At 36.9% G+C, this 24,149-nt stretch overlaps 1 protein-coding gene across 6 annotated transcripts in view; it reads right to left on the reverse strand.

The window, feature by feature from the left end:
• Positions 1 to 24,149, reverse strand: part of UBAP1 (ubiquitin associated protein 1) — a 55,160-nt gene that overhangs the window by 14,323 nt on the left and 16,688 nt on the right. For 3 of the 6 annotated variants that reach the window (XM_060101796.1, XM_060101799.1, XM_060101795.1), the window contains exons 2-4: positions 10,273 to 10,313; positions 9,031 to 9,102; positions 2,128 to 2,252 (exon numbers count right to left, since the gene is read on the reverse strand). In XM_060101796.1, coding sequence (XP_059957779.1) covers positions 2,128 to 2,252; positions 9,031 to 9,102; positions 10,273 to 10,306 — 231 coding nt within the window. In that variant the 5' untranslated portion in view covers positions 10,307 to 10,313. The remainder of the gene's footprint in view (positions 1 to 2,127; positions 2,253 to 9,030; positions 9,103 to 10,272; positions 10,314 to 24,149) is intronic. The other 3 variants (XM_060101797.1, XM_060101798.1, XM_060101800.1) reach the window with 2 other exon arrangements.

A 24,149-nucleotide genomic window follows, 5' to 3' on the forward strand; every position in this document is an offset into this window, starting at 1 on the left:
GAGAAGCCACCGCAATGAGAAGCCTGCACACAGCAAGGAAGAGTAGCTCTGGCTTGCCACAACTAGAGAAAGCCCACACACAGCAACGAAGACACAATGCAGCCAAAAAAAAGTTCACAGCAGCATTTTTCCTAACAGCTAAAAAATTGGAAACCATCAAAAATGTCTATCAACTGGGGACTTCCCTGGCGGTCCAGTGGTTTTAAGACTCCGGGCTTCCACTGTAGGGGGCGTGGGTTCGATCCCTGGTTGGGAACTAAGATCCCAAAAGCCGCACAGCCAAAAAAAAAAAAAAAAAGTCTATCAACTGATGAATGGATATACAAACTGTGGTATATATCAATACAATGGAATTATTCAGCCATAATAATGAATGAAGTACTAATACTTCATTCATACAATATGGATAAAACTTGGAAACATTAAAGTAAAATAAATCAGTCACATATATATTTATGAATAGTTATATATAAAAGACTAAATATTGTATTATTCCACTTATATGATATTCCAGAATAGGCAAATTCATAGAGACAGAAAGTAGATTTAGTGGTTGCCAGGGGCTGGGGGAAGGGGAAAATAGGGAGTGACTGCTAATGGACACTGGGTCTCTTTTCAGGGTGATGAAAATATTCTGGAATGAGATGGTAATGATAGTTATGCAACTGTGAATATACTAAAAAAAAATTTATTTGCATTTCCCTTAAAAGGGAAAATTTTGTGGTATGTGAATTATATCAGTAAAACTTTTATTTAAAAAATATAACTGAAGTTCTCCCACTACGATTATTCCCTAAAAAAGACTGGAAGGTAAAACAAAGAATACACTTTATTTTATTTTATTTATTTATTTTTAATTATTATTATTTTTTGGCCACGCTGCCTGGCTTCCGGGATCTTAGTTCCCCAACCAGGGATCGAACCCGGGCCCTTGGCAGTGAAAACATTGCATCTTTTCCACTGAACTACCAGGGAATTCCCAATTTTTTTTTTTTCAAAGAATACATTTTAGAGTAACATGGTAATGCCTTAGTAAATCCCCCTTCTTTGCCAGGAAGTTGTATTTTAAAAAATCTAGAGTCACAGGAAGAAGTGTTTGGGTGAGTAGTGTACCTTTCTGTTTTTCCATGTAACTCCTTCTCTAAACTGTAAGCTCCTTGAGGAAAGTGATTAAGGCATTTATCTCTATCCTCAGCCCTAGCAGAGTGTCACTCAAAAGCAGGCAGTCAGTAAGTGTGTAGGAAGTCACGTAACATGGGGCTATTTGCTGCTTTCAAGATGTAATTTTATATATTTATAAATAACTGAGCTTTAAAGACATAAGGGTTGAAAAAGAAGCTATTGAGGAGACGGCATTTAAGCGCACTCTAGAATAGATAAAATTTTAACAAGCAGACAGCTTTTAGTATGGTGAGAAAGAGAAGAATATTTCAAGTGGGGATAACAACTCATGAGAAAAGCATGGTACAGACAGGTAATACACACAGTACATTCGACAAATTGCTATAGTATCGTTTCGGAATATAGAGGAGATGATGAGCTAAGGTACTCAACCATAACCTTATGTCTAGACTTGATTCAGTAAGGGCTGGTGAATCACTCACTGTAAGTTTTTAAATTCAGGAATATTATTCTAGAAACAATATGAAAAATAGAAGGAAAATGCTGTAAGCAGAGGAGCCCATTAAAGAGGCTACTGAAATAGCCCAGGTGAAAAAATAAGCTAAGGATAAAGTGAATGGCAAAGGGAAGACACAGCAGAGAGAAAATACTATGTAACTTGAGTGACCAAGAAGGTAATGAGGACATTAATAGAGAGGAGGAAAGAGGGGAAGAAGCAAGTCAGATGAGCAACGGGGATTTGTTTTGGACAAGGCACAGAATCCCAGGAACATACAATCTATCAGATTACACAAGATCTGTAACAGATATATAAACATATATAAATGTGCGTGTGTGTGTGTACGCACACCTGTGTGTGAGTGAGACAGTGTGAGCCAAGCGATAACAGGAGCTATCAGAAACACAAATAAGAGACAGAATTTTTTCTTCTATTTCACTATACAGCAAATTCTTACTCCTTAAAATGTTAAATGTACTAAACTTTAACTAAAAATTACCACTTACCTGTACTTCTCTGACAACCTGCAAACAATCAGGCAAGGAGAAGCCAATAGGTAGACCAACTTTAGCTGGTGTTTTGAATTTGTCTCCTATCTTAAATGGGACATCATCAAGGTAACTGAAAGTCCCTACAATCAAAAATAAAGTACAAAATATCAGCAAAGAACTTATTATTTGTTTTGGTATAATCTTACGTCTAGGATACAACATTAATTTATGCTATCCTAAACCTAGAAGTTACAGAGTTCCTTCTCTGACTGCTTACCTTCTCCTGACCCTAGATCTTTAATAAGGACTCCTATTTGAGGTTACTTGATCTTATTAGGGTTTATATTCAATTATACTTAGCGTAAAAGCCAAAGTACTCATAGTAGCCTAAAAGTCCTCCCCAACGCCCATTACCTCTCTTGCCCTCAATTCCTGGCCCACTGAACTAAGTCAGAGTGATCCTGTGTTCCTCAACCATGACATGGTCAAAACTACTTCAAAAAGTCTGCACTGGCTGCTTCCTCTATCTGGCATGTTCTTCCCTCAGATATTCACACGGCTTACTCCTTCACCTCCTTCAAGTCTTTGCTCAAATGGCACTTTCTAAGTGAGGCTTACCCTGACCACCCTATTTAAAATTACTACCACACCCTCACCGCAGTAACCCTACATTATCATCTATCTTTTCTCCACAGCACTTATTACCTTCTAACATATGTGTAATTTGCCTTTTAATTATATTTATTGTCTGTCTTGACCAGTGGAATATAAGCTCCCTGCAGGTAAGTATTTAAGTCTGTTTTATTCACTGATGTAGTCTCAAAACCTCAGCACTTCCTGGTACATATTAGGCACTTATTAAATACTGATGAATTGATGATAGAATCTTCACAAAAGAACCTCCTTGATTAGGATTTCTTTAGTAAGAATCATTTTTTAATTAATACAAAGAACTACTCTAGATTTTTTTTGAAGCTACATTCTGGAGATACGGAAATATTTAAGAAGTACAGCACTTATGGAAAAAAGGAAAACCAGACAAGACCATGGGAATCAGACCAGGATTATCAGGAGACACAAACCATACACAACTGAACTGCTTGAACTCCCTAAATGTTCTCTGCCCATCACAGATGTGTAATACAGAAAGATCGGGACATTATCATTGATTTATAGGGTCAGACAAAAATGAGAGTGGGTCTTGTATGTGACTCTCACTAGGTATACACTCCAAATCAGGTCATGATTTCTTTTCTGGACCAGGTTTGGGGCTAACTTAACTGGCAGAATCATCAGGGAGAATGAAACATAGTTCATAAAATAAATTTTGCTTTTTGAATATTAGCAGCTAGTAAAATAAGGCTTACTTCTGGGTCTCACACTAGTATATTTTCTTGAGTGCTCATGTCCAGAATAAGACAATTACACCTCTTCCATAAAGAGATTTCTCTTCCTTCTAAGAACTCTGTAGATTTCAAGACTTATCAAGCAAGGTCAAGATATATTTGTAACCTTGTCATCATTCCCATTTCCCAAGGTAGATATTGCTCTGATATACCTGAAATCCTCCCAAAGAAAGAAGAATAGGCCCCCTCTCCCACTCTTGGGGGAGGGCGTCTACCTCTTTCCCATATAACTTCTAGCTAGAATTAAAACATTTTGACTATCTCTCACTCAGCTAGCAAATTAAATCCACAACTGTGTTCAATTTAATAATTTTTCTGAGGCATAACCATAACTGTTAACACTCTAGCAAAGTTTCCAAGTTGGTCATACCTTTGTAAGTGTTCTCTCAGCTGGCAAAGCCTGTCACATTCCCACCCTTATTTACTTGATTAATTATGTCTTGTCCTTTAAGAATGAGCTTAAGAACAACTCCCTTCTCAATCTCAGAACAGGTCTTACCATTCTGTATTGATAATAGTATGTTTCCTTTTACTACCCTCCACCCTGCACCAGAGACTTTGATCAAGGATTTGATCAAATTCCTATCCACAGCCCCCCAAGCTCAGCATAACATCCAGCAGATGAGATTTGCTCAGTGAGAATAAATAAAGAAGACATGGTCTTACACTTCTCTTGTATTTAACTCTCACACTAACTCACATTCAATTAGTATTTATTAAAATTCAAAATGATTTACCTAAAATGGCAAAGCTAGTCCTGAAAATGTTTTAACAGAGTACTCATGCAAGATACAAGCACATTTCTAAGGTTCTGCAGAAGTCACAAAAATGTACCAGAGGTACCAAGAAAAAGTATCAGGTACCATCACAGCTTGCCAACAAAACTCTGGTTATAACACTAAAACCTTCTGCCACTTATAAAATGCTTTATATTACAGAGATCAAAAGCAACGCTCTTTTTAATTGTAGAGAACTTTTATCTGTCTTCCATGGAAACAGGTGCTCAAAAGTTACTGAAAGTTAGAGTCTAACTTTGGCTAGTGCCCTGATTAACTGGAAACAAAGCTGGAACTAGCATTTTCTAAGAAGCATTGGAAAGATTTACAGTCAAGTTAATAATCACAAAATCAAGTCTTTTGTTTAAGAAAATTTTAAGTATACATTCAAAGTAGGTTAATTATATGACACACATATTAGAAAAATCCTATCTATAATAATACTTATATGCATATATGATATACAAATCTAAGAAAACCTATCCACATTAATACTAACAAAATTTTCTTAAATGAATACTTCTATTATAGATTGGTAATGGGGAGTTGAGGGGGGAAAACCATCTGTTAAAAAGTACTATACTTGAGATATCTGAGCCAAATGATAATATCTTTCAAGAAGGGTGTTCAGTTTCCTTGCCTACCGTTCAGTTAGGAAACTATGACAGTGTTGTATACACTGACAATTTATATTCTATAAATGGAACTAGGCCCTGGCTTAGAGACAGACCAGATCAAGTAGAACACCTTGAAACAACTGCTGTTTCCCTTCATTAGCACCAATTACAGGTAATTGCTTTAAAAAGCAGTTTCATTTCACTAACAAAGCCAATGCCAAGGTGACTTAGCACATCTTCTAACCTTCCCCCTCCCCCCTTTAAGTTCTGTTAACCGGGAATGAGTAAACAGTTTTCTGATTATTGGGAGGAGGGGGTAGGGCTAAAGGGCAAAAGGCATTTAAGAGACAGCAACAAGAAAAGCAACTTTTTGAATGATGGCCAGAGACTACCATAAGTACAATGAATGATGTTGCTGTGAGGATTAAAAAGAACATTTTTGCAAATACAACCAACTATGCCTTAGGAACTATTCATTTTTATTCAATATATCAGAATATCTATTTAAAGACATCAATTTCTCTTATTTCTCAATACATTTTATTTTTAAAATAGATTCAATAAAAACTCTACCACATGGCCCAGAGTAAGCATTGTGGTTAACAATCTTCTGGCTCAACCTCAAGTACCTTTTAGTTTCAGTCTTTATTACTGAAAATCTTTCTAAGATGTCTGAGCCCATTTTCCTCAGTTCCATTTAGAAAAAGAGAGTACATCTCTGATGGCTGTGGCAGTTCCTTGAAGTCAGGTTCTGCACACTGCTCGCCATTATGCTATGGTGGAAGGAACTAGGCTGAACGTGTAATGACTCAGGATAAATTCTGGGAAAGTTTCATTCTGTTTCCTTTCTTTCTAAATTGCTGATAATGTTTATGATCTTGTGACCTGCCTGTTTTTCTGAAAAAAGGTAATTCCATGTGGGGAGAGAAATTCCTAATAGAGGGTAGTAACTAGATTATGCTTAATTCAGATTTTACTGTGCGTTCAAATTGAGGTTTTTGAAAAAGAAGAATAAAACAGATCAAACTTAAAATTAACTGAAAATTGCAATCCCATGACTAAGTATCATTACCTTAAAGCTGTAAGTCAGGTAACACTTGCAAAATTACATCAATAGTTAAATAGAGCAAGACGCATGCATACACACACACACACACACACACACACAATTATACAGATATCAATACAGGATGTGAAGTCAAAAGAAAATGTTACTCATGTCCTAACAAAAAACAAGATAACCTACAAAATCAGCTTTTTAATATGCAGTATCTGGCATTAAATTTAAAAAAAGACACACAAAAAAGGAAGAAAATGTGAGCCATCATCAAGAGAAGAAACAGTCATCAGACCCAAATTCAGGGATAGCCAAGATACTGGAATTATCAGAGAACTTTAAAGTAACTATAATAAATATGTTAAAGGACCTAATGAAATAGGTGAACGTGTGTGAGCAGATGGGGAATTTCAATAGAGAGATGGAAATAGAGACAAATGGGAACACTAAAAATGAAAACTGCAGTATCATAGAAAAAAATTTTTGATAGTTCATAAGCCAGGCTATGCTAATCAGAAGACAATACTCAGAAGAGGAAAGAATCAAAGAACTTGAAATTAAGTCAAAAGAAATTAAAAGAATTGAAACACAAAGAGAAAAAAAAATGGAACAGAGCCTTAAGAGATCTCTGGGACAATATCAAACAGCCTATGCATATGTGATTAGAGTCTCAAAAGGATAAGAGAGAGACATGGAGCAAAAGAAATGTGAGAAGAGATTATGGCTGCAAATTTTCAAAAGCAGTAAAAGACATCAACTCACAGATCCAAGAAGTTTAGCTAACTCCCAGCAGGATAAATATATAGAAAATCGGGCTTCCCTGGTGGCGCAGTGGTTGAGAGTCCGCCTACCGATGCAGGGGACACGGATTCGTGCCCCGGTCCGGGAAGATCCCACATGCTGCGGAGCGGCTGGGCCCGTGAGCCATGGCCGCTGAGCCTGTGCGTCCAGAGCCTGTGCTCCGCAAGGGGAGAGGCCACAACAGTGAGAGGCCCGCGTACCGCAAAAAAAATAAATAAATAAAAATAAATAAATATATGTGTATATATATATATGTGTGTGTATATATATATATATATATATAGAAAATCAAACCAAGGCACATCATAGTTAAAATGTTGCAAACAAAAGGAAGTCTTAAAAGAAGGGGGATGGGCAGTATATGACATACAGGAGAACAATGATTAAATGATGGCTGACTTCTCTACATTACTCTGTACTTAAAAAGCAATAACAGATTGGGATTTCCCCAGCAGTACAGTGGTTAAGACTCCACACTTCCACTGCAGGGGTCACGGGTTCGATCCCTGGTTGGGGAACTAAGATCCCATATGCCACACAGTGTGGCCAAAAAATTAAAAAACAATGATAAAAATAAGAAATAAAACAATCTAAAATAAAACACCTTTTTCTATCACTCAATAGAAAAAGTATTTCAATATCTTAGTAGAAATTAAACCAAGAGAAAAATAAACCTTTCCAGAAGTTAGCTAAATGGTCATAAATGTGATAGCTTGGCATTTCAAAGGAGGGAGTTTAGTTTTATTAAGTCTAATTACAGACTTATTTTTTTCCCAAATTAGAATATCAGGGCATTTTTCCAGATATTAAAAGAGTAACGTATCTGTTTGTTGAAACGTTTTTAAAAATCCTTCAAAAGTCACTTCTGGAAAGTAACTTTTTTCTTAGATTAAACAAGTGGAAAATGAGTCAAAAATTAAAGAGAATTGACATTTGGAAAGGCGTGCTTTAAACTGAGCCAAACGTTTGCAATTTGCATGATATAAGGACAATATTTTTAAAGGCCTTTGAAAAGTAACTGTTTGTATTTCTTATTCTATTATTTAGGGGTATGTGGTTATTAATAACAGTGGAAGAAGTTCAACCTCAGTTGAAAAGAATGAACTTGAAGAAAAATCAAATACTAGTCCTAAGACAGCACAGCATAAGATATAGTCAGCCCAAGTATTTAAATAGAAAAAAAGGCATTTTGATATCCAGTCATGAGAGCAGTTGTCACCTCCTTGTCCACACCCCAAGTGCCCTAGAATTAAACACACACACACACACTCTCTCACTCTCTCTCTCACTCTCTCTCTCTCTCTCTCTCTAACCCCGAGTCAGATAATACCTAACTTAGGGGGAACCAACCCAGAGGCTCATAAACTAAAATGTTCCAGTCAGATACTCCCTTGACCAAAAGATACAAAAACTTCAGCTATATGATGCTAGCCACTATATGATCAAGTAGCAAGAAGCACCATAACTGGGGTGGCCATTTTTGGCCCTGTGCACTCTACACAAGTAGGCCAAGAAAGCAAGTCTATAAACAGAAGAATAAAAATGGAGCACATCTGCGAAGAAAAGCAGTGAAAGATGGAGGGAGTGGTAGCCTCAGTTTCCTGGCTTTCTAATTTCAGCCGTGTAAGGCCAGGCTGAATTTGATTTCCTGCATTCAGATGCCTACAAGATTGCCTATTACAATATTCTCCACCTATTCCCTTTAATTTCTATTCCTTAAACTACATGATATCTAAAAATAAGATTCATTATTCTAACAGCCCAACTAAAGCCACTGAAATTCAAGTAGGAGCTCAGCAAATTAAAGCAGAAGCAGCCAAAGAGAGAAAGAGAAAATCCTTCTCAAATTTTACTCAGGTAGAGCATTTCATTTAAACAATAAAATTTTGGTTAGGAATGTAAAGAGATGGAGGAAGTCCTAAAAAAATAAGTCATCATTCATCAGGTAACTTCAGAATATAATCTTCTCTCTGGATTGTCGAGCTGGAACATATAAACTGGGGTCCAACTTATTTTCACTCCAATCAAAAAGGAGTTTCTAAAGATTCAAGATAGAAAACATATCTTTTGAAGTAAGATTATAAATTTAATTTTCTCATTTTTGCTCTTTTCTCTCCCTAGGTCTTTCCTCTCTCCTTAGCTCTGTCCTCTCTGTTCCCTTGAGAAAGTGATCAGAGGCAACTACAGATCTGCCTCTCTGTATCATTTGAAGACTTTGAAAGAGCCCTGTAATAATCCTTAAACAACAGGAGATAGCTTACCTGAAGATCTGATGCCTGACAGGTTATACAGAATGCAAATTCCAGAGTCTGAATGACTTAATTCCAAAAGAACTTAACAAAACATATGCAAGAAATGTATGTAAGTATATGCACAGTGGCAGTTCAAAATATTAAAGCTGTTGTATAAAAATATACAAGCAAGTTAAAAACCAAGGAACTGCTGCACCATCCTGACTCAGAAGTGATATTATCAAGTTTACATTTGTAGATCAGAAGAGCATAACAATACATGTTGCCACGCAGTCTAACAAATCATTCTTACAATGACATGATTTTTAAAATGGAAGATTAGTTTTAAAACCCCTTTTAGGGCCTCCCTGGTGGCGCAGTGGTTGAGAGTCCGCCTGCCGATGCAGGGGACACGGGTTCGTGCCCCGATCCCGGAGGATCCCACATGCCGCGGAGCGGCTGGGCCCGCGAGCCATGGCCGCGGGGCCTGTGTGTCCGGAGCCTGTGCTCCGCAACGGGAGAGGCCACAGCAGTGAGAGGCCCGCGTACAGCAAAAAAAAAAAAAAAAAAAAAAACCCCTTTTAAAATAATTGTGCTGTCTGGATATTTCTGATGTTTAATTCTTATCTTTGTACAAAGAGAGGGTCTAATTTTAACTTCTTAGGCACTTCCATTCCTATCAAATGCAGATAATAAAAGTTTATTAATGTACTCCATTTTGGAAGGTCATATCTTAGAAAAAGATGATAAACTATTAGTTTCAAACGCAAAATTGTAATTACTACTACTGATACTTCTGTAATATATTGATCTGCTAATCATGTCTTATCTGTAGTAAATCATTTCTTTTTATGGGGGGAGAAAACCTAAACCAAAACATCATAAAACGTTAACTAAAGGCCTAGAATTTTTCACATCTGATGGAGAAGAGATGGATTTTTCACACTTGATGGAGAAGAGATGGACCAGAGTAAGAAAAGGAATGGTAACTACTTCAAAATACTGCTGAAAAACAACAAAAATAGGCAGGCTCCCTATCCACCTCCAGCAGTTTCAAGTACAATAAATACAGAGATACTCTAAAGTTTATCCATTTGAACTTCACATTAAAGTTATGTGAAGTCCTATGGAATGAATATGCTACATTGTTGTACAACTTTATTTTCCTCAAGCCGCTCATTTAAATAAACAAAAAGGGACACTTACTTTATGTGATTTCCAATTCTCTGATCAGATCAAAACTTAAACCGTGATATCTAACAGTCCACTTACCATGAAAATCTGCACCCAACTTCTTAGAAGCCATTTAGAACCTGAAAAACAAAGAAATATTTCTTAGGCGCATTATGCCTTGAGGGGATATAAACAAACCATTATAAGAAAATTGAGGACTTCCCTGGTTGCACAATGGTTAAGAACCCGCCTGCCAATGCAGAGGACGTGGGTTCGACCCCTGGTCCGGGAAGATCCCACATGCTGCGAAGCAACTAAGCCTGTGCGCCACAACTACTGAGCCTGCGCTCTAGAGCCCACAAGTCACAACTATTGAGCTCATGCGGCACAACTACTGAGCCCACGCACTGCAACTACTGAAGCCCTCGTGCCTAGAGCCCGTGCTCCTCAAGAGAAGCCACTGCAATGAGAAGTCCGTGCACTGCAACAAAGGGTAGTTTCCACCCGCCACAACTAGAGAAAGCCACAGGCAGCAACAAAGACCCAACGCAGCCAATCAATCAATAAATAGCTTAAAAAAAGAAAGAAAATCGAGACTACAAAAAGAAACCAGAAGACTAAAAGGTTCCAGGACTGACATAACCCTCAAACTTCTCAGTCCCAAAGTCTCAAAAAAGAAAGCAGAAAGGGGGAGAAACCATTTTTCTAGAAAAAAAACATTTCTGAATCTGCATGTTCTGGAAAAAAAAAAAAAACAGAACAGCAAACTGGCCATTGACCAATTTATACACAAACTGTCAAAAAAATTACTAAACATTTATCTTCCTGATATAAGCTACTAACGTCAATATTTGTAGTTCTGTCAAGATTTTTTATATATCCCATTTTATTCAGTATGTAAATATAGACCTTTTACTGACAAATGTAACTCTAAGACTGACATTTCTGAATTAGGGAATCATGACATACAACCTTCTGTACTGTTTTAATTTTGTATAAAAATTTCAAAAAAGGGGAATTCCCTGGCAATCCAGTGGTTAGGACTCGGAGCTTTCACTGCCGGGCTGGGTTTAATCCCTGGTAAGGGAACTGAGATCCCACAAGCCGTGTGGTGTGGCCAAAAAAAAAAAATTCCAAAACAGGAAGGAAGAAAAACCCATAAAACCACACATCTAGCTTAGTATTATCTTTGCACTTTGCCCTTACATGAGTAGGTACAAAGTCCTTTTCTTGCGAAGACAATCTGAGATCTTCAAAAGTTTATTTCCCTTGATATGATGTTTAGACCTTTAACTTACCTAAGACGGAAGCATAACAAATATATGGTATGGTCTCTACTAGCTTGTATTACCTACAATACAATGCAAGGCATCATACTTAAAATGATCTACAGGCATACCTTATTTTATTGCACTTCACTTTACTGCACAAATTGAAGGTATGCTCAACCTTGCATTGAGCAAGTCTAAGGTCTAAGGCACCATCTTTCCAACAGCATTTGCTCACCTCGTGTCTGTGTCACATTTAGGTAATTCTCACAATATTTCAAACTTCTTCATTATAATTATATTTGCCATGGTGATCAATGACCTTTGATGTTACTATTATAATTGTTATGACATTTTTTAGCAATAACCATTTTTTTTTTTTTGGGCTGCATCAGGTCTTAGTTGCAGCATGTGGGAAATTCGTTGTGGCACGCAGGCTTCTCTCTAGTTGTGGCTCGTGGGCTCTGTAGTTGCGGCACACAAGCTCTCTAGATGTGGCCCACATGCTTGGTAGTTGTGGCCCTCGGGCTTAGTTGCCCACCCCCCCACCCAGCATATGGGATCTTAGTCCCCCCACTAGAACATAACTTCTACATGCACTGGGCAACCAAAAAACCTTGCGTGACTTGCTTTATTGTGATATTCGTTTTACTTCAGTGGTCTGGAACTGAACCCACAATATCTCCAAGGTATGCCTGTATGTTCCACTGTAAGTTTTTTTTTAAAGAAGGCGAGTATATTGCACCTATCATGTGAAAATTATTCAAAATAATTAAATCTGTACAGGATTTTAAGAAACTGACAAGTTGATTTTAAAATTTACATGTAAAGGCAAACGAAACAATAGCCAAAACAATTTTGAAAAAGAACAAAGCTGGAGAACTTACTACCTAACTTCAAGACTTACTATTAGAGTAATTTAGACAGTATGGAAATGGCATAAATATATCACACAGACCAACAGAACAGAGTACAGAAATAGACCCATATGAAAAAAATGTCGCAAAGATGTACCATAACGACCAACCACTCAAGTGCTTTAGGCTGTACTTCACTGAGAAAAGAATTCAAACTGACCCAGACATGTGCAGATCAGAAGAGCTGTGTGCTGTGAAGTATGCAACAAGTGGATTTTTTGTTCAAAATGAAATTAAAATAATGACAGTGAAAAAAAAAAGAAATAGACCCATATGCATATAGTTAACTGATTTTCAACAAAGGTGCAAGGCAATTCAAAGGGAAAAGGACAGTCTTCTCAACAAATGATGCCAGACATTTGTATGCAAAAAATAAACCTCAATCCATACCTTGCACCGTATATAAAAATTAACTCAGGGGAATGGGGAAATTATGGCTAAGAGATACAGGGTTTCTTTTTGGGGTAATGAAAATATTCTAAATGTGATTATGGTGATGATTGCACAACTCTGTGAATATACTAAAAGCCACTGGATTGTACACTTTAAATGGGTGGACTGTATGTGATATGCTGATACACTACAACAACTTGGATGAATCTCAAATGCATTAAGGTAAGTGAAAGAAGCCAAACTCAAAAGGTTACATACATGTATGTATGGAATAGGATTCCATTTACAATATTCCAGAATAGGCAAAACAACAAGAACAAAAAAGTAATCTAGCTACTGGACACTAATAGTGGGGGAAGGAACTGACTATATAAAAGGGAATGTGGGAATTTTTTGAGGTTATTGAAACTTCTATATTTGATTGCACTAATGGTTACAGGACTATTTGCATTTGTCACAAATCACAGAACTGAAAACAGGGTAAATTTTACTATATGTAAATTATACCTTCAAATTTTTAAAAAGTGTATATATATACCCATCACATTGAAATTAGATAAAAGAGAGTCACTGAATAACACTGATAATATTTTAAGGTACTCCACTAGGAGTAGAATAAAGTTTCATTTTTAAAATGCCAAAATTCAAAATAACATATTATATGGCTGTACCAAATTCTATTAGTATGCTTTCCGCCTGATGACAAGGGTTTTCTACAGTGAAGTACGGTTTCTAACAGTGGATTTCTTCCCAATTTAAAAGCAAAAAAAAAAAAAATTTAAGTGCAAGTAAATCGGTTTATCTCTCTCTTAGCTTAGGCTCCTTTAGAAAGAAAGAGTGAAACACAAGTTGAAGATTACAAATTCAATTAACATTATTATTATTATTTTTTTTTCTTTTTGCGGTATGCGGGCCTCTCACTGTTGTGGCCTCTCCCGTTGCGGAGCACAGGCTCCGGATGCGCAGGCCCAGCGGCCATGGCTCACGGGCCCAGCCGCTCCGCGGCACATGGGATCCTCCCAGACCGGGGCATGAACCCATGTCCCCTGCATCGGCAGGCGGACTCTCAACCACTGCGCCACCAGGGAAGCCCGAGAGTTAAAATTTTAAAGTATATGGATCATCAATTTTCAAAGAACCAACAAACCATACTGACAATGATTTAACTTTCTTCTATGTACAGAAGATATTTCATAGACTCTTACAGGCTTCAGTGTCATCATAATGTACATAAACCATAACAATACAGGGAGACTTTTAAACCCAGAAGCAAGATTCTTGGCAGCCTCAGTCTTCCCACAGAGGCACAGACCAGAAATGTATTTTTTCTAAATCTCTGTTGAAAGAAGCAGAATCTAAGCATCCAGCAATGAGACCTGGGAATATGCTCACAGACAGGTGCAGGAAATCAGTGTTTTCATCTCTGTGTTCCTAATATTTATTGATATTGTGGGATATCAGCTGTTTGAAGAAGCAGCTGTGTTTGAGAGGTAAATGCCTTGGGAGAGGCTCTGATTTCTTTTGTTTGGGGGGTGGCTCTGATTTAATAAATAATTCTGTGAACAACCTAACATGAGGAATGTTTTAAAGAAGTTCCACCAAATTTAAATGAATTTTTTTTCCCTCGAAGAGATTTGAATTTTATTTTTTTTTATTTGGCAGGTTCTTATTAATTATTCATTTTATACATATTAGTGTATATATATCAATCAAATTTAAATGAATTTTTAATGGCTTTTAAAAAAAAGCCTCAACCAAAGAAAACCCACAGAAAGGGAGAAAATATTGCAAATCATCTATCTGATAAGGGACTTGTATCTAGAATATATAAATAACTCTACAATTCAATAATAAAAAGACATCCAATTAGAAAGTTGGCAAGGGCTTCCCTGGTGGCGCAGTGGATGAGAGTCCATCTGCCGATGCAGGGGACACAGGTTTGTGCCCTGGTCCAGGAAGATCCCACATGCCGTGGAGCGGCTGGGCCCGTGAGCCATGGCCGCTGAGCCTGCGCGTCCAGAGCCTGTGCTCCGCAACGGGAGAGGCCACAACAGTGAGAGGCCCGCGTACCACAAAAAAAAAAGTTGGCAAAAGAATCTGAATAGTTAACTCTCCAAAGAAAATACACAAATGACTAAGAAGCACATGAGATGTTTAACACATTTTTCACTAGTCAGGGAAATGCAAATCAATAACTACACCCTACCCCATTAAAACACGCATATTGGGACTTCCCTGGTGGCGCAGTGGTTAAGAATCCACCTACCAATGCAGGGGACGCGGGTTTGATCCCTGGTCCAGGAAGGTCCCACATGCTGAGGAGCAACTAAGCCCGTATGCCACAACTACTGAAGCCTGCGCATCTAGAGCCCATGCTCCGCAACAAGAGAAGCCACCACAATGAGAAGCATGCGCACCACAGTGAAGAGTAGCCCCCACTCACCTCAACTAGAGAAAGTCCGCATGCAGCAACGAAGACCCGACACAACCAACAATAAATAATAAAATTAAATAAAAAAAAGAAACATGCATATTATCAGCAACAAAGCAAAATTTCTCTTAAAGAAAGACTAATAAATGAAAATTAAAACACAGTACCCCTTATTACTAAAAAACAGGTGAAAATTCTTTAAAATTATGACTCAATAGAGCTGATAAAATGTAGATTATCTAGGGGTTTTCTTTAATTATTAAAATAGTTCACTGAACGCAACTCCTATTATATTTTCCACAAACCATATGAGAAATCCATCCATATTTGGTCACTTAAAGATTTTTCTAATGTCTGCTATGCAGTAACACTTCACTATCTCTGAAGTATCAAAAGCATTTTAATAGCTACTTAGGGTCAACTTTTTTTTCCTGGAACATCTGAGCAAAATTAAGTGGCGTGTGTGTGTGTGTGTGTGTGTGTGTGTGTGTGTGTGTGAGCTTCCACATAAACTTCCTATATTTTATTTAATTATAACTACTTATTTTATAATACTTTCCTATAATCTAAATGTTCAATCATGAAAATGATTAAATTATGGAACATTCAGAAAATAGGTTGTGATGGCACGAAGAGTGTTCATTAAAAGCATATAAATGATGGGAAATAAGTATAAGTTTTAAAATGTTTTGTAAGTTGCTTTTACTAAGTAACAAATGTACACAAAACAAGACTGAAAAAAATGTATTTGCCCCAAATGTAAAATTACAAATGCCCACATGAGAAAAAAATTCTTAAGCAATCATAAATTTCTGCTAAAATAAATATAAATGCTTCTATTAAAGGAAAAGTAGAACTAAGAATAACACACATTTTTAATTCATAAACTTTACACTAATAAAGTGTAGAACTCCCTGAAGCAACCAAGAATTAAAAGCAATGTTGTATTTTGCTGGTTCAGTGCCACTTTAGTTCAAATGCTACAGGAAGAAAACCGGATAACTTAATATTTTGAATCACTGATTAAAGACATCTAAGAGCAAAGAGAGATGGGGAAATAGGTAACAAGAATAGAACTGCAGGGAGAGAAGGAGTTAGAATGCAAGAGGCAGAAGAGACAGAGTAAAGAATGAAAAAAAGGGAAAGGTGAGGAGGGTAGGGGAAAGGAAGTGAGGGTAGGAGACCAGGAGAATGAAAACATATTAGCAAGGCCCAGGCAGCTTCGTAAGGGGAAGAGAAAGCCCAAGGGCAATTTAATATTAATGTTCTAATTTTCTTTCTTCCCTTTCTCGTATCATCATTAAATTACACACTACAAACATCTTCCCAATACAAAACAGCAATTTAACAACTCAGTAAACTATCCTAATCACACACAACAATGTGAGCTGTAATCAGAAACTTCCCAAGATGCAAATTAATCCTGGAAATTCTCCAATTTACAGAGAAAGATGGCTTTGGTAATCATCAAATTTCAAGTCTGAAAACCAAGTTAACATCCATACAACATATATATGACAAAAATCACACATGTAGGAAATTCCCTGGCATAGTCCAGTGGTTGGGACTCCGAGCTTTCACTGCCAAGGGCACGGGTTCAATCTCTGGTTGGAGAGCCAAGACCCCACAAGCCCTGTGGCATGGCCAAAGAAAAAGAAAACAAAATCACACATGTAGATGCCATTAAAATGTCAAAGCCATGTGGCACGGCCAAAAGAAAAAAGAAAAAAAAATCACACATGTAAATGCCATTAAAATGTCAATATTAGACTATACTATACTCATTGACAAAAAGCTTTCTTCTCTCTCAGGTCTCAAGAGACATTTTGGAGCCTCAGTTTCTTCATGGGTAAGATAAGGGTAGTAGACTGAATAATCAGCCAACTCTAAACATACCATAAATCTATAATGGTATAATAAAATGAAGGAAAAATATTCATGTTTCCAAATTAAATATTCAGTATTCAGGTTAAGTGGTATCATTTACACAGTAACGTCTTAAAGATGTCTTTAGGGACATCCCTGGTGGTGCAGTGGTTAAGAATCTGCCTGCCAATGCAGGGGACACGGGTTCGATCCCTAGTCTGGGAAGATCCCACATGCCACAGAGCAAATAAGCCCGCAAGCCACAACTACTGAGCCCATGTGCCACAACTACTGAAGCCTGCGCTCCTTGAGCCCGTGCTTCAAGACAAGAGAAGCCACTGCAATGAGAAGCCCGCTCGCCGCAACTAGAGAAAGCCCACACGCAGCAACGAAGACCCAACGCAGCCAAAAATAAATAAAACAAATTTATGGGGCTTCCCTGGTGGCGCAGTGGTTGAGAGTCCGCCTGCCGATGCAGGGGACATGGGTTCGTGCCCTGGTCTGGGAAGAACCCACATGCCGCGGAGCGGCTAGGCCCATGAGCCATGGCCGCTGAGACTGCGCGTCCAGAGCCTGTGCTCCGCAATGGGAGAGGCCACAACAGTGAGAGGCCCACGTACTGCCAAAAAAAAAAAAAAAAAAAAAAAAAAAAAATTATAAATAAATAAAGATGTCTTTACTGGCAAAATGAAAAGTTGGCAAACATATGTTAAACACCTTGCCAGTTTGGAAAAGAGGGCAGTATATCTATGTGAATATGGAAACAAATAAGGATAAGACATAGTCTTATAATGGTGGTTATATCTGGGTGATGGGTTTACAGGTAAGGCTTTTGGTTTTTTCTTTTTATGCTATTTCTTTCCAACTTTCCTATATTGAGAACATATCTACCAACTGACATACATACACATACTTTGTAATTAAGGGGAAAAAAATATAGTGAGCAACAGAGGGAAAACAAACCGCAGACACTGGTAAGAGAACTATTTTTTCTTATTTTTTCCCCTTGTGCTATCTGCTAAAATGAGCAAATGCCACAATAGTGTTTTTCCAAAGAAGCAGAACTATTAACAATTTATAGCCTGTAATGTAGGTTGTGTTTCAAACTGATGCTTGAATTTTCAATAGCTGTGGGAAAAATGATGTAAAACACAGAAAAGATGTACAATATTGCAGTGGTTTTTTTTTTAACTGTTAGTGCATTATTGCACTGAGCATAGTAAATATCTGTGATAGACCTAATATTAGTTCTAATCTTATTTTTGATTTTGGGAACCCAAAATAAAGGAAGTGATGTTTTCATGTTAAAACAAAACAAAACAAAAAGAGAAACAATATAGTATGCAACTAGTAAAAGGTTGTAATCTCAGAGACAGAAGAAAGAATAAATCGGAGGTTTCTAGACCACTAAGAATACCTGAAAACATACAAATGGTTCTAGGTAACAGACTTCATGGAAGTGTAATAGGTGTTCTACTTTACTGACAATAAAGAATGCAATCCATGATGAAGAGCAGAATATACCTTTCAAGTACCCACAGAACACTTTACAAAAAACTGAGTAATTATTAGGCCACAAAGAAAATTCCAATGAATTTCAAAAATCAACAGTAGCACAGCCAATAGTCAAAAGGCAAAAAAATTATAATTTAGTTACATCAGAAAACAAAAAAGTCCTACTACCTGAATTACTAAACTGGCTCTTACAAAACTCATGGATCAAAGCAGGAACCAAAAGGGAATTCCCTGGCAGTCAAGTGGTTAGGACTCCACGCTTCCACTTCTGGGGACCCAGGTTTGATCCCTGGTCAGGGAACTAGGATCCCACAAGCCACATGGCACAGCCAAAAAAAAAAAAAAGAGGAAACCAAAAATAAAATGCAAAAGATAACGACAATGAAAATACTGCACTTGAGAACATACAACATGCAGCTAAAGCAGTACTCAGGAAAATCTATAGCACACAGCAGTCTCAGAGGAAAATTCACAGCATGAGAACTTAGGGTATAAATAACCACACCCACAGAAAACACAAGAATGGAAACAGCAAAGATATAAACAGAAAATAATCAATTAAAAATCAGAAAAACAGATCAACGAATAAATAAACCCAAGAGCTGATTCTTTGGAAAATTATAACCATCCAGCTAACTTAATTTTAAAAGGGGGCGGGGGGTGGATATGTATACAAAATAATAGAGGAAATTAAAATAATCCCCAATAATTGCTTTGTTCCCCTTCTGTCAAATACATTTGAGAACCTGGATAAAATGGATTATCTTCTAGAAAAATATTAACTATCAAAACTGACCATAGAAGAGGTAGAAATGTTAACAAGACCTATAACCAAAGAGGAAAAAAAAAAATATTATCAAAGAGCTCTTGCCACCCAAAAGAAACCTTAGTCCAATGAGATTTTCATGGTTCTAAAACATAAGAAAAGAAGGAAGGTTTCTAATTTTTTTAAAGAATATGACGCCATAAAAGAAAAAAACTACAGAAAAATCTCATGTATAAATACAGATTAAAAAATCCTCAAAATAAAAAACACAAACTTAGTAGTACATTATAGGAATACATCATGTCCAAGTGGGATTTATTCCATGAATACAGGACAGTTCAACATTAGGAATCTGTTGATATAATTCACCATATGTTAATAGATCTAAGAAGAAAAATCATATAGCCATGTCCTTAACATAAGGTTAAAACAGTAACAAAAATCATCCCTCTCAATACCAAAGCCAGAGAATGCTGACTAATGGGGAAACTATATAAAGATTCCACTAAGCACAGGAACAAGACAAAGATGTCTTATCACAATTGCTTTATTTAACATCAGATGAAAGAAGTAAAAAGTATAAAAAGTCAGAAGATAGACTTTCCCTAGGAAGCCCCCAAACTGAAAAACTATTACAAATATAATACAAAAAGGTGTTTAGTTACAAATGAATATTCTGAAACAAATACCCTTTATATATACAATGACCAGATAAGAAGTATAAAGGAAGCATGATATACCACAGGAGATAAGAAGTAGGAATAAACTAAGATGTAATGGAAGAAAACTAAACCTACTGAGACACAAAAGAAGACTTATACAATTGCAGAAAAATATATGATAATCTTGGCTAGGACACACAACATCATTAAGATCAATTCTTCCTAAGTTGCTATATTCATTTGGCATGATGCAAATGAAAACTGGAGTCTTCTGTTTTCATGTTTTTAACTAGACAAGCTAACTCTAAAGGTCATATGGAAATAACAATTAACAGTAGCCAAGAAAATTCCAAAGAAAATAATAAAGGGAGAATAGCCTATCAGATATTAAAATACTTATTACAAAATACAACACTTAAAGCTGTGCTGTACTGGCACATAAACAGATCAATGGGACAGAGTAGAAATCCCTAAAAATACCCCAAATGTAGACATTTAAAGTGCCATTTAAGGGACTTCCCTGGTGGTCCAGCAGTTAAGACTCCACGCTCCCAGTTCAGGGGGCCCAGGTTCGATCCCTGGTCAGGCAACTAGATCCTGCGTGCCGCAAGTAAGAACTGGAGCAACCAAATAAATAAATAAATATTTTTTTAAAATAAATAAAGTGCCATTTAAAATCTGTGAAGTGATGAGACAGCTGAGCAGCCACCTAGAAAAAAGTAAAGTTGGATGCTCACCTCACACTTCCATACCAAAATAAATTCCAAACAAACAAAAGTACAGTAACAGTGCACAACTGCCCAAATACATAAAACCCATTTCACTCTATACAGAAAGCTAGTGGGCAAAAACAACTTTCTGAGACTTAAAATCCAACAAAATGCTTGCCTCATGAAAAACTTTGAAAACAAAAGATTATTTTTAAAGTCAAATTGTTGTACTGTACAAGGTTTCTCATTAATTTCTCTTGCAAATGAGGTGTTTACCAAAGCTACTAACCATAGAGTATACTAAAGGCTTTAAGAAAAGCAAATAGTGACTGAATGCAAAGTTCATTTCACAGTTTAATAAAAACTGGTTATAGTTAAATATCAGCTCACTAAAATTTAAAAAGCAACAAGTAGTACCTAAAAAAAAGATAATATAGTATTGTCAAGGCAAGTTACTGACTCAATGTGATTTTATCAGAACTGCAGTTAAGAACTCTAGTTAATTCCAAAATGGGTCAAGAAAAATCCAAACAAGGATTTTCCTGGACTCTGGGCTCCTCTTAACCCTCCAAGCACAGTGTCTAATCTTTAGCAGAGGTGGCCTTTTCATATCTTCTTGCCCTCTCAAACTTTCTGAAAATATGATAATTTTATATCGCTAACTAATACGTAACTTGGGAATCAAACGAGACAAAACAGTGCCCTTAAAAAAGTTAAACAATGGGGGCCTCCCTGGTGGCGCAGTGGTTGAGAGTCCGCCTGCCGATGCAGGGGATACGGGTTCGTGCCCCGGTCTGGGAGGATCCCATATGCCGCGGAGCGGCTGGGCCCGTGAGCCATGGCCGCTGGGCCTGCGCGTCCGGAGCCTGTGCTCCGCAACGGGAGAGGCCACAACAGTGAGAGGCCCACATACCGCAAAAAGAAAAAAAAAAAAAAAAAAAAAAAAAGTTAAACAATGATTTCCTGTAGTTAACAATAAATAGTATGAAATGGTAAGGCCTGTGAGGCTAACATAATGTAAGAACAGGAAAGTACTGACTAGCTAAAAGCTAGAATTGGGAGTCATGACATAAAGCACTAGCCAATTAAAAATTTCAAGTCGGGGCTTCCATGGTGGCGCAGTGGTTGAGAGTCCGCCTGCCGATGCAGGGGACACGGGTTCATGCCCTGATCCCGGAAGATCCCACATGCCGCGGAGCGGCTGGGCCCGCGAGCCATGGCCGCGGAGCCTGTGTGTCCGGAGCCTGTGCTCCGCAACGGGAGAGGCCACAGCAGTGAGAGGCCCGCGTACAGCAAAAAAAAAAAAAAAAAAAAAAATTTCAAGTCAATATCTTAACCAATTTATTAAAATTCACTTAACATTCCCTTTAATGTAATTTAGAGTTCAGCAAGTAAGAGCACAACGTCCCAAGAGGAAATAAAGCCATAAACCTATCCAACTTAATTTTTTAAACTATGAATAAACATTAACTGGGAAAAAATAATTTCAAGAAACTGCTGAACCAAAAATATCATCTCCTCCCCAACTCTTGCAAAAACGACATCACAACTTATGGCAGAATACAAGAGAGAAAAGAGCACTCTGGACAGTTAAAAACTTAGGTTCTAGTCTCACTTCTTTCATCAATTTGGTATGGTTTAGAGCCAGTCAAAACTTTTCAAAGAAAGAAGAAGAAAAAAAAAAAATTCAGGGCTTCTTCTGTAAAAAGAGAGGCCTGGAGTAAATTACCTCTGACAATCTTTGCAAAACCTTTAAGGGTCTAGACACATTCTTTTATAACTATGTACTTCAATCGTTTTTATAGTAATATATATAAGAAAGATATCACAAGACTTCATATTCTTAGTTATGAGGGCACATAAACACATGTAATTACTTGTTGAATCTATGACTCAGTAGGTATACATAGTCCACACCCATGTTTTTTGAAGAAGAAAACGCTTACTATTTGACACTAATAAAACAATTTCACTCTACTAGAAGCCAATACAAAATAATTGGTCAATTTAAAATACAAAGAAGCTGATTATCATATCAGAGGCTATTAATCTGACCTGAGATAAGTAATCAAAAACATAATTTTTCTGTCTTTTCAACAGTCTTCACACTCAGTAGATTGCATCATTCTGACTGTTTCAGTCATGTGAAATCTGAATGATTTTTTTCCCATAGAAACAAAGAAGTAACAGAGCCTTGCTCACCAAACTTGAAAACTCATACCCCCAGGGGAACACTGTGCAATACCAGGGAACAAACAATATAAAAATGGCACGACTTCACAGAATAATATCAAGGATCTGAGGGGAGAAGGTAAGGGTTGCTAAGTAATTTCACAGGCAAATAAAATAATTTTATTTAAATATAAGCATCAGAATAGATGATTTTATTTAAAGTTCTAGCAAGTCTTTAAGCAACAAATTATTCCTATTTTACTTAAATTATTCCAACACATAAAATGGAAACAAACACAGCTTTGCACTTTGTAGTTTTATACGGGGTTTATTTATTGCCTAGCTTTCCCCACTAGGCTTTAAGCACTATGAGTACAAGAACCACTTTGGTTTTGTTCACCATTTCACCAAGCATAGTGTCTGTAAATAGTGCTCAGTAAGTACCTATTGAATTAATGTGGCCAAATTTCCAAGTTATCATATGAGATAAGCATAATACTGATACCAAAATTTGACAAAGGAGAAAAAAAGGAAAATAAGAAACAAACCTCATATATTTGTATATATGTATACTTATATTTATATATAGACACAAAATTCTAATTGAAATAGTAGTAAATTGAATTAAACAGCAAACTCCTAGCTATAAGACACTTTTCAGGAAAAATTGTTTCCTTCAACACAGAATTTCAAAGAAAAAAAAAGAAAAATAGAAAGGAGGGAATCTGTAAGTTAAAAAAGAGCATAAGCAATAAATCTAAAGCAATCACAGGGACTTCCCTGGTGGTGCAGTGGTTAAGACTCTGCTCTCCCATGCATGGGGCCCAGGTTCAATCCCTGGTCAAGGAACTAGATCCCACATGCATGCCACAACTAAGAGTTTGCATGCCAAAACTAAGGAGCCCACGTGCTGCAACTAAGGAGCCGGCTAGCCACAACTAAGACCTGGCGCAACCAAATAAATAAATAAAATTAAATTAAAATTTTAAAAAATATTATTTAAATAAATAAAGCAATCACAACATACAGATCTTATTTGGATCCCAATCCAAACACACTGAGGAAAAAAGTCAAAACAATTGGGAAAATATGAACACTAACTGGATATCTGATAATATTAAATAAGTTAAATTTTAAGGTAGGACAATGGTATTACAGTTTTTTTATAATTCCTATCTTTCAGAGATACACAAAAATATATTTACAGATGGAATGATATGACTGGGATTTGCTACAAAATAACTGGGAAGAGGGCATGTATATGAATTAAGATTGT

Source organism: Mesoplodon densirostris, chromosome 6 (assembly GCF_025265405.1).
Source record: "Mesoplodon densirostris isolate mMesDen1 chromosome 6, mMesDen1 primary haplotype, whole genome shotgun sequence".
Classification (NCBI taxonomy): domain Eukaryota; kingdom Metazoa; phylum Chordata; class Mammalia; order Artiodactyla; family Ziphiidae; genus Mesoplodon; species Mesoplodon densirostris.